The sequence below is a fragment of the Ctenopharyngodon idella genome, chromosome 6 (assembly GCF_019924925.1).
Source record: "Ctenopharyngodon idella isolate HZGC_01 chromosome 6, HZGC01, whole genome shotgun sequence".
In the NCBI taxonomy this organism is placed as follows: Eukaryota; Metazoa; Chordata; class Actinopteri; order Cypriniformes; family Xenocyprididae; genus Ctenopharyngodon; species Ctenopharyngodon idella.
In genome coordinates, this window is record NC_067225.1 from 18,339,072 (window position 1) to 18,352,569 (window position 13,498).

General features: G+C 36.2%; 1 protein-coding gene across 1 annotated transcript; it reads right to left on the bottom strand.

The window, feature by feature from the left end:
* Nucleotides 1-1,219: 1,219 nt before the first annotated feature.
* Nucleotides 1,220-12,867, bottom strand: tomm70a (translocase of outer mitochondrial membrane 70 homolog A (S. cerevisiae)). Its single transcript, XM_051897228.1, has 12 exons — nucleotides 12,556-12,867; nucleotides 8,961-9,134; nucleotides 8,749-8,875; nucleotides 8,320-8,429; nucleotides 8,078-8,226; nucleotides 7,409-7,616; nucleotides 6,696-6,830; nucleotides 5,342-5,449; nucleotides 5,052-5,168; nucleotides 4,812-4,909; nucleotides 4,599-4,721; nucleotides 1,220-3,294 (listed from the first exon to the last, which is right to left on the bottom strand). The coding sequence occupies exons 1-12, from the start codon at nucleotides 12,790-12,792 to the stop codon at nucleotides 3,141-3,143; spliced, it is 1,740 nt and encodes a 579-aa protein (XP_051753188.1). The 5' UTR covers nucleotides 12,793-12,867; the 3' UTR covers nucleotides 1,220-3,140.
* Nucleotides 12,868-13,498: the final 631 nt, after the last annotated feature.

Below are 13,498 nucleotides of genomic sequence, written 5' to 3' on the forward strand. Positions count from 1 at the left end.
TCTTTGGGTGCTTTTGACTTTTCAAAGTGTACTTTGTTTTCATGTGGCCTATCATGTGAAGATGCTTGCCAACTTCTACACTTTCACACAAACAACTGTCAAAAGATAGATGTTGGCAAAACCTGTGAGCAAAACTACTGAATAACACAGGGGCCAGTTGCATAAATAGCATGTGTCTTGAGAACTATAGTTTGACCTACTAGCAGTTACATAAGAGGTAATCAGTCTTACTTTTTTATGCAAATTAGACAACCTTTTTATGTAACTGACTTTAAAAAATTTGATGACTAAGTCTGAGCAGTTTTTGCAACTGACCCTTGAACTAAAGGCCATGATTGTTAAATGAGTGTTCTACTTTTGATGTCAAGGGTTCATGCAAATGCTCATTTACTGATCTCATTTGATGTTTATATCCTGGCAAAAACTTTATATTTAAGCATAAATTCATGCCATCCTCACAGGATCTCAGAAGCACTTCTGCCTGCCAAAACCCAATAGAATGCACTTGTGCCACCTTTACAACATGTCAGAAAAGAGCTGAGAAGAGGCCGTATATGGAGCACAGGAGCATCAGTTAGTCCCCCCTGTATCTCTCTTTTTTTTTTTTTTAAATGTCAGATAATTCAAAAAAGAAAAGAAAAAGAAAGAAACACCACTGTCAACTAAGCCAGATTTTTTTCTGGTTTCTCTATTTGAGTGTATTTCAATCTGTGACAAGTATTCATAGACCTGGGAGAAGTGACATGTGATTTCTAAGAAACCTGATTAATATAAGTACCCTAAACAGAACAATGTAGGTGTATGTTAGCCACCTCCACCTCCACTCAAAAAAAAAAAAAAAAACTGGAGCATGCCAATCAAATAAGTTATGAAAGTTTTCCTACGTTTTAAACGTATTGTGCTTGTGCATATTTTTTTTCTTTCTATATTTGTATAGATATTTGTACATATTTGCTACTTATATTATAATAAAAAGTGAAACGTAAAATGACATTAAAGACATAAAATTACATTGATGTATGTGACCAGTTTAAGCAATAATACCCCATTTTCATCTGCTGTCCCTGGGCATGTGCATTTAATTAATAAGCAAATGTAATAAGCATTAAATAAAAAATAGTTACAGATAAAACTGTTCTAAAAATGAATTTGCTTTGCATAAAAGCATCTGTTAAATGAATAAATGTAAATCTCCATCGAAACACGAAGGCAAGCTGGCTTTATGAATAACTGTGGACAACTTGTTTCTTTATTTTAGGGTATCATACATTAATATTACACAAGTAAACTTTAACGACATCACATTTTTCCTTTTTTCTTTTTACTTGAGGCATTTTTTTTTTTTGCACAGCTACTTTCTACAGATTCAGAACAGCAAATTCATTTTAAACCTTTAGGTTGTGCCAATTAGCTTGCATTGTAGTTTATTTTAAAACAATAATTTTTTATGATCTTCAAACATGCAGCAGAATGACTGGAATGACTTGTACCATCAATATTGGTCTGTAAATCCATTATTAATTGATTGGAAAAAAGAAAATAAGCAAACATGTAAACATCTACATTAGGCAATGCTTAATTTGTACATGCATAGGCAATTGATCACATCCTTTTTTTTTTTCTGTAAACTGGGCAGGTGAAAGTCCAAGCCCTATACTGTTACACATTCAGTCAACAGTGGTTTTAAAATAGAGCTACAATAAGGGAAAATATCTTAAGCAATCCATATTTGAAAGACAGCAATGCCATTTTGTTGTTTTGATATTGAAAAGCAGGTAAATAGTATAAAATATAGAAATTAACTTTCTCTAATTTCTAAATGAATGCAGATAGTGAAGAAATCATAGCTGCAGTGCTCAAGGAAAAATAATTTACTGTCTTTTATTAAAAATGATTTTTTTTTAAAAATCATTCTTGAATCATTTTCTTGCATTGATATTTTTCAAGAAGGGAGCCATTCTTCAAAAATACCCCTCAATGACATTTTTATTTCACAGAGGAATTAAACAAATAAAATCAGATATGTGCAGTTTTAAACATAAAATGAGAGGAATGTAATTTTGGCGATTCTTAATGTTTCTAGGTTCATTTATGTTTTTGCACAAATATGCAACATTACGTTTCTCACAGCTATGTTTTTAACATTTAACATTTTAGTGCCTCAGTTTTATAAGATGGGCAAGGTGACTTCACAGCAAAATTCTTATACAGGGCTAAGAAGGTTTTAAATTACTTTATTTAATGTTGTATAAGATAATAGAACTAATGTGCAATTTGTCTCTTATTTTTGTGTTAGTTCAATATCTGTAGGATGTAACTTTGTGTATTGACACTTATATTTAAAGAAAAATTCTCATTGCTGCACAGAATATTTATATAGATTAAAAAAAAAAAAAAATCCAAAATTTAAGATAAAAATACACACAAAAATGAAGAACTGTATGGCCAAATGTCAAACCTTTCCTTGATATAATCCCCTTCTTACAGTGTCATCACACAAGAACATACAGATTTATAACACAAAAAACATCTCAACTAAAACTTTAATCCTGCATTTCCCATACAACAAAAAATGCAAATAAGGTTGCTAAGATGTGACAGTGAAAGGACAAAGCTTACGCACATTACAGCATCAAACCATGAATACATAATGCAGTCCTGCTGATGGTAAACACTGATTTAACGTAGTGAATCTGGTGTTTTGGAGAGAGAGAAAAAAGAAAAAGAAATAATTACCGATTGAAGACATCTGTCACACCAATTGGCAGGGGAGGCTGAACATGAACAAATGAGTGCTGTTTATAAGTCATAAGATAGTCTAAGCCATACTCAATGAGGGAGGATTTGAACTATGCCACTGATGATTTTATATCTAACACAGCAGCTATCAGTCTTTTTTTTTTTTTTTTTTTTGCATTTTCTTGTTTCCTTTTGCTGCTCCTCCACCATTTTCTCTGCCACCTTCCAGTCCTCAAAATTGGTGTAAACATGTGGTAGCAGAACATGTTCAGGCTTCCTTTTCATTGACAACGATCATCTTTATGATGAAGTAAGAAAAAAAAAAAAAAAAAAAAATCAAACTTAGGTTATGAGATGCGTACTCTGGCCCGGCAGTAGAGAGTGGAGAAAAGAAGCAAGAGTTATAGCGTGGGAGGCTTGAGCCCATACTTCTTGGCCACCTCCGTCTGGGCATAAGCAGCATCACAGAGGGAGTAGAGATGGGCCATCTCCATCTCTGACTTGGCCAAGTTGATGGCCTTGTTGAACATGTCTATAGCCTTGTCCAGATTGCCTCTGTGGAAAAAATGTAAATGTTTGTTTTTAAAACAGAATTTCATATATTCTGTCCAAAGCTAATATAGGGCTCGATTGTAAGAATTGCCCAATGGCCTGGGACAGTGTGAAAGCCAGTTGATGTAATGTCAATGACCCGATCTGCATCATCACAAAAGTTTATCATTTGCATTTGTCTTGCCAATTTAAATATTTTAATGCTTTTTTAAAACCACTGAAGTGCAAAACGATGCAAAAGAGAACTTAATTCGGTACATGCGTGCCGTGCAGAAAGCCTCTTCTCAAACAGTGGACAAATACTGTATTAAGTTCTCTTTTGAGTCTTCTTGCACATGAATAGACAAATACACATAAAATTGTCAAAATGCCTCTCTTGGCAAGTATCCAGTTGAGATAGAAAATGCATGTGTATCAATATGTATTAGCTCTTAAAGTAACAGCAGAAAGGAAAAATCACTCACTGCTCTTGACTAAATAAGTTTGTAAATTTAATGATAAGGATTAATCTATATTTAATTTATACATGCTATGTTATTTTATATTTGATTATTCAATTTCTGTACCTGAATAATACTGTTAGGGCTTGTTCACACAGAATGCGTTTTTGCTTTGAAAAACGGGAGATGTGGACAGTGGAATGGGGAGAAAAAAAAAAAAAAAAAAAACTTAAGATCTCAAGATGTGTTTTTTAAAAGCTGAACTGATTTTAACTTGAACTCCACATTTTTAGAATGCCGTGTCATGCGCGAGACATACATGTCCGTCTAGCGTGTTTACGATGGAAAAAACATGTTCTGTGTGAACGACCCCTTAAAAGTACTGTTTAATTCATTTGTATATTTGTTCTATTGTATTTATTTGTGATATTGCTCATTATTTGTTGATTTGTTCTTAACTTGTTTGTTCTTTATTTGTCTTTAATAATCTTTATATTAGTTAGGCTAGTATTAATTGTTGTGTATTGAAAGTGGAATCGAGAATTGTGAAATTCCTCGGGTATCTTTAAAAAAAAAAAAAAAAAAAAAAGGTGTCATAGCCTTATTTGTTACAAGGTTACATGGGTTAAAACCCCCCCCAAAATAACTATTTTATTTTATTTATTTGTTACTGAACCAGTGGCCCAATCAGGCCAGTAGAAAATATCTTTTTGATGAGCCCTGTAATAAAATCAGGCTGTAATAGCCACATCGACTTTTCAACAAACTTTTCAATATAATCAATGACTTACAAATTAGGAATACAACAAAAAGTATAGAAAAAATGTTATTTAAGGGACGCAATGTAACATTTTGTTCATCACAAACCTTTGGACTTCAATGGTTCCCATAGTTTCGTAAGCAAAGTCGCATTTATTGTCAATTTCAATGGCTTTGCTTATGAGTTCAAGCCCCATTTCCAGATCTTGCTTCCATTGAAGCTGCAACAGACTGCACACAGAAACACAACTGATGAGTATTTTCTTTGTTGAAATTAGATTAACATAGGATTCTTTAAATACAAAAAAGAAGAGAACTAACCCTTTGTGGACATATGTTGTGGCGTTGTCAGGCTCTAGTTCAATACATTTATCATACATTTCATCAGCCTTACCAAACTGTTGCTGGTCAGTAAGTGCCTATAAAAATAAAATTTTAAAAAATAATAATAATTTTAAAAATTGAGGAAAAAGACAGGACTCATATTTTATAGTTAAAGATATGAAGTAAACTCTGATAAAGTGCAATTTTATGGTTTTATGCCATAAAGGTGAGAAGTACCTGTGCATACAGAGCATAGCCCTCAGCACACTTTGGAAACTTCCTAATGACATCCTCAAAGCCATCCATGGCTTTCTGAACCTGGGATGGGTTGTTTCCAGTGTATGCCTGTCGGTACTACGAGACAAAAAAAGGCAATCAAGTTTATACCTCTTTTACAATAAGTAAAATTAAGAATTTGTCATATTAGGTTAGCAGTACACAACATCCATAAATGTAATTCAAATGTCTTCAAACAGTGCCAGCGCACAGGATTTAATGTGTAAACAGTACCCTCTTGTGGTACTTACCAATGCAAAGCACTTCTGGGCCTGGGCAAGTGCAGAATCTGGTCTAAGTTTTATACACTCATCAAAATCTCCTACAGCCTCCTCCACCTGATCCAGCAGAATCTTCAACTGAGAAGTGAAAATATGCCCAATAGGTTATCAATACATAATGTTTGTTGCTGCTGATTGTTGGGGAATATTGCTAATATTATTGCTAATTGTTGTGCCTAACACAGTTGCTATGGAATGTTGCAGAACAACAAAGCAAATTGTACGCAAGTACTTAAGTGAATGGGCTTGACTGAAATTCCATTTAGCTGCTATGGTGCACAAACATCTCAATGTAAATTGGTGAAGGCCACCTCAAGAATATCACAGACAACAGAAACAAACCAAACTGCACATTTTGGACAAACTTTTGCTAGCTGAAATGAGGGGCACTGCAGGTCATTAAAGGATTAGTCCACTTTCAAATAAAAATTTCCTGATAATTTACTCACCCCCATGTCATCCAAAATGTCCATGTCCTTCTTTCTTCAGTCGAAAAGAAATTAAGGTTTTTGATGAAAACTTTCCAGGATTATTCTCCTTATAGTGGATTTCAATTGGCCCCAAAATTACAAAATTAGTTTCAGTGCAGCTTCAGTGCAGTGTATTACTGCCCTCCACAGGTCAAAGTTTGAACTATTTGTTATATACTTGCACTAGCATATTGTTTATGACAATTTAGTTCAAACTTTGACCTGTGGAGGGCAGTAATACACTTAGCAGCATCTACACTGCTGGAATTCTAATAGAGAAGAAGAGAGCTAGTTCAAGACGAGTGTCTATGGTTAAAACGTATATAATTTTGTATTTTTTTTAGAAAATGGCCGATCGCTTCGCTAGATAAGACCCTTATTCCTCGTCTGGTATTGTTTAAAGCCCTTTGAAGCTGCACTGAAACTGTAATTTTGACCTTCAACCGTTTGGGCCAATTGAAGTTCACTATAAGGAGAATAATCCTGGAATATTTTCATCAAAAACCTTAATTTCTTTTCGATTAAAGAAAGAAGGACATGGACATCTTGGATGGCATGGGGGTGAGTAAATTATCAGGAAATTTTTATTTGAAAGTGGACTAATCCTTTAACTTGGCAGGGTCATGAACTCAGCAGGGATCCGAGTTGCTATTAACACCCACCCACTGAGACATGCAGTCACACAATGACTCCTGATTCTCTAAAAATTCTAAATGAAGATTACAGCTGGAAAATGGCTTGATTGAAAATAGAATCCTCAAATATTAATACCAGGAAAATTCACCATTCACCAGGGGTTGCTTTTAAGCGTATCTTTAGGTGAAAATTCCAACATGAATGTGAAGTTGTCATACCTGTCCCCTGTGGTGGTAGACGTCTGCATTACGAGGATCAATCTCTGCAGCCATGTTGAAGTCCTGCGTGGAGAGCTGGGGTTGCTGCTGCTGCATGTACATGCTTCCACGTTTAATTAGCGCATTAGCACGCAACTAAAACACAGAAAGATGCATTAACACTATAGGATCAATAAAACATACTACAAATTTACTACAAATGTAAATGTCAACCAAATGTTTTGATCTCTGATAATTTTGGTGTTAAAAGCTATAAAACTACATGTGTTGCAGGATAGGTAGAGACTGGTAAATCTGATTATATTAATTTTAAGTAAACATTTAATCTGTAATTTGGTAACTGATAAAAATGGCATCTGCAGGCATGTGATCAGCTAAAGACAAAAAAGAAGGAAAACCTGACTTTAGAACCTGACAGATTTCTAAACGATTCTCATGCTGTTTCAATGCTGATTTTTACTCGTGTTTGGTGCTTTGAACCCTGACTAACATGCTAATAGTGTCCTGCAGATGGCTCCACGAGCTAGTAATTGTTTAAGGCCATTTCATGATTTCAGTCTTCATACAGTAACCAGCATTTCCCCCCCCCCCAAAAAAACCCTCAGATTCACACAATTCATGTGAGACTTTTCAGGGCGGAAAATACATAATTCCGTATAAATACGGAAAAATCACATCCCTGCTCTTTAACATAATCAATCATAATCTGTTACCTTGACACTGGCATTGTCCATGTTAATGACACGGTCAAGGTCAGGCTGTGCAGCTGTAGCATTGCCAATCAGCAGGTAGAATGTGGCTCTCAGCAGAAGAGCTTCAGCTGTGTACCTGCCTCCAGACTCAACTTCCTTTGTGCACTCACTGATGATCTTATCGTAGTTCTCCTCCTCCATGTACTGCTTAGCCTTTAGGTAGCCTGAGCTGAGGAAACAGTAGTTAGTGGTCAATTAACTGTAATTTAATAATTTTTCCCCCCGGTTTCACAGACAAGGCTTAAGTCTAGTCCCAGACTAAAATGCATCTTTGAGCTGTTTTTACTGAAAGCAACTTGCACTGACATATCTTAACATGTCAGTGCCATTGTATATATATATATATATATATATATATATATATATATATATATATATAAAAAAACACATTAGCAGTACATCAATAATTTTTATTTTTAAATTTATAAAATTATAGACAGTTTCTACTGGGGAAAATCAAAGTGAAGGCAAGTGTCTATAAACTTGGTTGCAACTGTATTATAATGTAAAAAATAAGACACACTAAACATTTAGAATATAAAAGCAACAAAAGGAAACACTACCAACAAAAGCACAAACAGAGAGTGTACAAATCTCAGTGTGTATTTGCAAAATACCCTCAGCTCTCACCTTCCTGTGACCTCTGAGGCCTCACCCTCTTTGTCTTTATCCTCATCCTTCTTTTCACCTTTCTGTAGGGGCTGTGAGATGATGTCATCAGTAAAGGAGCTGAAGTAGGACTTGATGAACTGAGGAGATGGCATAAGGGGCTCTCGGTTCTGAGAAGAGCAAACAGATAAGGTAGATGATATAAATATGTGATGCAGATTACATTTAAGTTTGAGATCTGTACCTTTCTGTCACATTCCCACCTTGTATTTCTCTTTGGCCTTCTCTTTTCCAAGCTGTTTCAGCACCTTGTCTGCCAGTAGCATACTCTGCTGGTTCTGGAAAACCTCTAGAATACATACTGCTGTCACATCTACAAAAAGCAGAAACATATTTGCAACTGAAACACGTTATATCAGAATAGGATGTTGTCAATGGTAAAAGGAAGTTCTTTTTAATTAAAATAATTAATGGTAATTAACAACAACCTGGCTAATTATTTAGTGGCTAATATCAGTGATTGTGACAGCAGGTTGTTTAGAAAAATTAGGTGCTTAAAAACAACCCAAAAATGTAAAAGGCTGAAACATGTCAAATACGACTTCAAAATTAAAATCTTCCACCCAAAGCAAAAATTGTAGTAAAATTCAAATAACAGAAACAATTCAAATCAAACCAGAAATAACGCTAACCTTCTAGGCATTCCTTCTTGTTATCCAGTTTTTCCAGTGCTTTGGCACGCCTAAAAAGGGCTTTTACATAGCAAGGATTCAGCTCGACTGCCTGAGAACAATCCTGTATCACTTCTGTCCATTTCATCTAAAACACAAAAATGAACAAAAAGCAATCGTTCAGACTTATAACACTTTGTGATGCTACAAATGATCATCTGACTTAGACAAACCTGTTGCTCGTAGGCTGCAGCTCTATTCTGGTAGAAGGTGGATAGGTCTCCTTTCTGTTCTTTGGGACATAGGCTGATGGCTTCTGTGTAGCACTGGATGGCCTGGTCATATTTGCCAGCCTTGAAGTATTTGTTGCCCTTATTCTTGGCAGACTGTGCTCTGTCAAGGGGACTCTGGATGGGCAGACACAATTATTTTAAATAAAACTAAGATTGCATGATGAATAGAATGTATGATAAGAACAAAGCTGAATGCTCTATCGTAGTATAATATGATCTGCTCTATTGGTAGTGAAATACTGCTAAGCTTTTTCATTAAATCCAGAAAATAAATTAACTAGAGCACTTTTCAATTAACATACATAGTAAATTCCAACACAAATGTGTAACACTGTCATTTAGAACAGGGGTTTTCAAACTGTGGGTCACGACCCATTTGTGGGTCACAGAGTGGGAAAAGGTGGGTCGTGCAGTTATTTGGCTGCAGCTAAATTTATATTTCAGTGAATGACACACACCACAAACAGTTTAGTCCAGGGCTTCATGATATACCAGCACTGAATAGAAATCATGAGATTGCTTAGTGCGGTAAATAGGCAAATACTTCAGAGTCTATGACAGGATCCTTATTGCTGTGATTATTATGTTTTTAGCATGTTATTTGTTTGGAAACGGTTCTTTTAACTCTAATTGATGGAGGGTGTCATTTCTTAAACAACATTTGAAAAGCAAGTAATGTAAAGATTGCGTTCAGATTATAATGTTAATACTAAATCGCTATTTCCAGCCGATCCCCGTATTAATAACAGCGTGGGATATGCACGCTAATGTGAAAGTTTACTAAAATTAGCAAAAAAAAAAAAAAAAAAAAAAAAATCGTGTTTTCACCATCCAATCAGGATGGTTAAGGGATTATATTTTTACCAAGTTCAAGGGTCACCCATATGTTTGATTTGTTTGTAAACGAAATCTGTAATGAAAGATTTTATTGTAAATTGTCATTACACCACTGCACTGCTCACAAAATCCGCTTTCCACCGTCGGGCCGAACGGATGAATGGTAAGGAACGGTTCCAGTTGTATTTCCAACTGAGCCTGGTACGGCACGATTACAAACCGTTCTCCGCCCGGAATTAGCCAACCGTGCCGAACCGTTCTGCCAGAATGCGAGTAGTGACGTGACGTCGTCACTCAGGATCAGTCACTTGTCTGTTGCCTGGCCTCCGCAGCTTGCTAAACATGGTATTTGAGCAACATGAACACAAATTAATCATACAATTAATAGAAATAACTGATCATCCTACATAACGCGGTCACTATTTACATCGCATATTGTGTGTAAACTCTTGTGTTACTAAGGCAACGACTGAAGAGCTCCGTTATCAGCCCTACAGTGGAAAACGAAACCATATCCGTACCGGCCGGCTGGGATTAGATCAGCACGGAATGAAACAGTAAAGCAAAGAGAACGGTTTGACTCCACGGTGGAAAAGCGGCTAACGAGAAGTATTAAAGATACACGTGCCGCAGAGTTGCACTTGTTTTAGATTTCAAAGGTAAAATGCAAAGTCAACTAAAACATTTTTTTCCAAATGAGTGACAGAAATGTATGCACTTATTATGTTCTTATACATTTTTTAAAAAAAATAGTATTTTTCATGGTAATATGTGGATGTGGATTATGGTAATGCCATATGGAACAACTATTTTTTAAATAAGCACTTTTTAACGAGGCTGAGTTGAAAATGTTCTCTAGGCTTGTAATCAAATATAGGACTTCTGTACATTTGTTTGTTGCAAATTTACAGACAATGCAACTGAGATGTTTACATTTGCTTGTTGGAGTAATATTGCTTGTTAACTGAAAACAAAGTTTCCCATTTGTATTAGCAAAATTGCACAAGTTTAACAGTTCATAAAAATCTATTACATAAATACATTACATTAAAAAAAATACATTAATTGTACATTGATTTCCCTTATTAAAAAGTAAATTGAGTAAGATGGTGTAAAAGGTGCGAGTGTGGATTAGTAATCTGGCCCTATTAAGGAGAAAAAATGTTGGCCCTCGTCACTATTGAAGTTGCCCATCCCTGATGTAGGAAGACGTATCATGGCCATATGCCAGGATGGCAAAGCCAAGACTCAAAAGGCTCAATCTGTGAAAGAATGGTTGGAAGGGAAGATGGAAATAACATCACAACATTTATTGCCATCAAGAGGTGCCTCAATTTTTGGTCAAGATCTTGTATTGACAATGCAAGAGGTGAGCACTCTGTAAAGTCTACTCCAGCACATCCTAAAGACTTTCAATGAATTTAAGGTCTGGACTCAGAAGTGCCGATTCATGTGTGAAAATGATTCTTCATGCACCCTTCCACCCATTCTTTCACAATTTGAGCCTGAAAAATGAATAATTAAATAGGAACCCCTAATATTGGCTGTACAATTGGCATATACAGAAAGATCCCTGAACTTCAAAATTTTATTATGACATCAAGTTCATTTAGCTATATTGGTAGTGATGATGGCTGGAAGCTGCAGGCAAAAATTCACGCTTACAAAAGGTTCTGCATGATCCTCTTGTTCGCAAACATTCTCGGGGTCTGAATTGGGCTCGCACTGGTATGGCAAAATCGATGCCATCGTTAACATTTACACCTCAGCAGATGCAAATCACGGTTATGGTAAGGGGCGTGAAATTTCCGGAACATGTTCTCAGTGGTTCGCCAATCACAACACACTGGGCCAGCTAACCAATCAGAGCACATTTCATATTTCGAATGGAAGGGCATATATGTTTCCACTGGCCCAATCATATTCTGTATTGCTAAATGCATAAATTACTGTTTGTAATTCATGCATGTGTCATTAGAGGCAACCCAGGGTTCCCACACTTTTTGGTATGCTTTCCATGAGATTACTGGATAAGAATGTTTAATCACACTGATATGCACACTAGTTTGACCAAAACGAATCAAGTCAAACAGTTCATTCACAAATTAAACACCATTATGTTTTGTTTTGTTTCTTTCATGACGGAACCATGTGTAACAGGAACGTATACTATACCTTCTAATCTAAGCATGCACAGGTCCATGTTCGACAACATTTTTAGCGTTAAATGTTGTTAAACTAGAGGCGACGCTGTCACCACTAAGTACAAGCATGCAATAAAAGTAACTGGTAAAATACTAATAGCTAACAAGGAAACTGACACATGTGGATTTGCCTCAGTCTGACTATCTCCCCGCCCTCGCATACAGCACACACCACCAGAATTTTATATAAAACAGAGTAGGATAAAATATATTCTGCATTAGAATTATTAAACCAAGAACATCTGACACTCCTAGCAGACTGCGCAGATTTTGATCACATATGTGGTTTAGGAGCGCACGTTTGGAAGCTAACTGGCTAACGTTAATGCACTTTCGCTAACACGGGCTAGTTTGTCAAGCAGTGTCCTTGACTGAGAGTGCAGTAATGTTAGGGTGTCAATAAAGTATTTATGGGCAAAACGGCAGGTCCAAATATATAAATGTGGTCTATTAAGAAAAAAAGAACAGTTATACTTTATAATTGGGTACATTACCATGTTCTCCAGCTCTGGGTTAGTCGCTCCGTGCTGGCCCTGGACAGGGCTAGCGCTTCCTTCGGGAGTTTTCCTCTCTCCATTCTTTTTCCCTTGCTTTTCTTTGCTGCGACTTCGGTTCCACAGGTAAACAGCTCCGACGCCTAGGACGATCGGTGTCCCTACTAGGAGTGCCAGCTGCCAGCGAGGGAGCCCACTCCCGGACTGAGGCTCTACGGGTTTCGACGCAGCCATCATCCACGCAGCAGCACTCAGCTAACGCGCAAACTCACACACTAGCGTGCGTACGCAACAACGAGCCACCTCCTTTACAGAAGCTACTTGCGAGGTCACCGCGCTGAGCACTGAGCAGGTGGTATCATGGGATACTGGAGGACTACAGATAGTTATCCACAATAATCTGAAACTTTACTCTTTATATATTTTGATATTTGTATATGTTTCATTATTAAACATTTATTTCAAAATATGGCATTGTTAGATATAGATAGATTTTAAGCTGCAATGTGGTAGGCTTCTTATTACAATTTTAAACAACTAAAATTGTAATCAGTATTCCACATAAGAAAGTAAAAATGAACTTTTTACAGAAAATTAAAATATTGCTATTTTCCAAAATTTTTATACATTTTCATATTTTATTGGCTTGGTTTTCATGCAGCCATGTTAGTTTTTATACTTGAATTTTGTATTTTTCTTTTCAACGTTTTTCTCAGAAATATGGGCCCCCTCATTCAAGGGTGTCCTACACCCCTAGCATCTCAAATAATAATTCAAATTTGAAATGTATCTCAGTGCAGAGGACATTCTTTACCTGTATGCAACCCAACAGTCCCCATTTACTTTGTATTGCGTGAGGCTGCCTTCTTGTCATTTCTGACTTATTACAAAAAACAGAACAATGTCTAAAAGCTGCTATGTGACATGGTGTACAGCAAACAAG

What these genes read in the sequence shown, in the direction of transcription:
- tomm70a (XM_051897228.1), bottom strand. Translation starts at nt 12,792, where the DNA reads ATGATGGCTGCGTCGAAACCCGTAGAGCCTCAGTCCGGGAGTGGGCTC. An exon ending in TGGACAATGCCAGTGTCAAG is followed by an intron (nt 6,831 to 7,408) that starts GTAACAGATTAT and finishes TCTGTGTTTTAG; the next exon opens with TTGCGTGCTAATGCGCTAAT. An exon ending in GCTATGCTCTGTATGCACAG is followed by an intron (nt 4,910 to 5,051) that starts GTACTTCTCACC and finishes TTATTTTTATAG; the next exon opens with GCACTTACTGACCAGCAACA.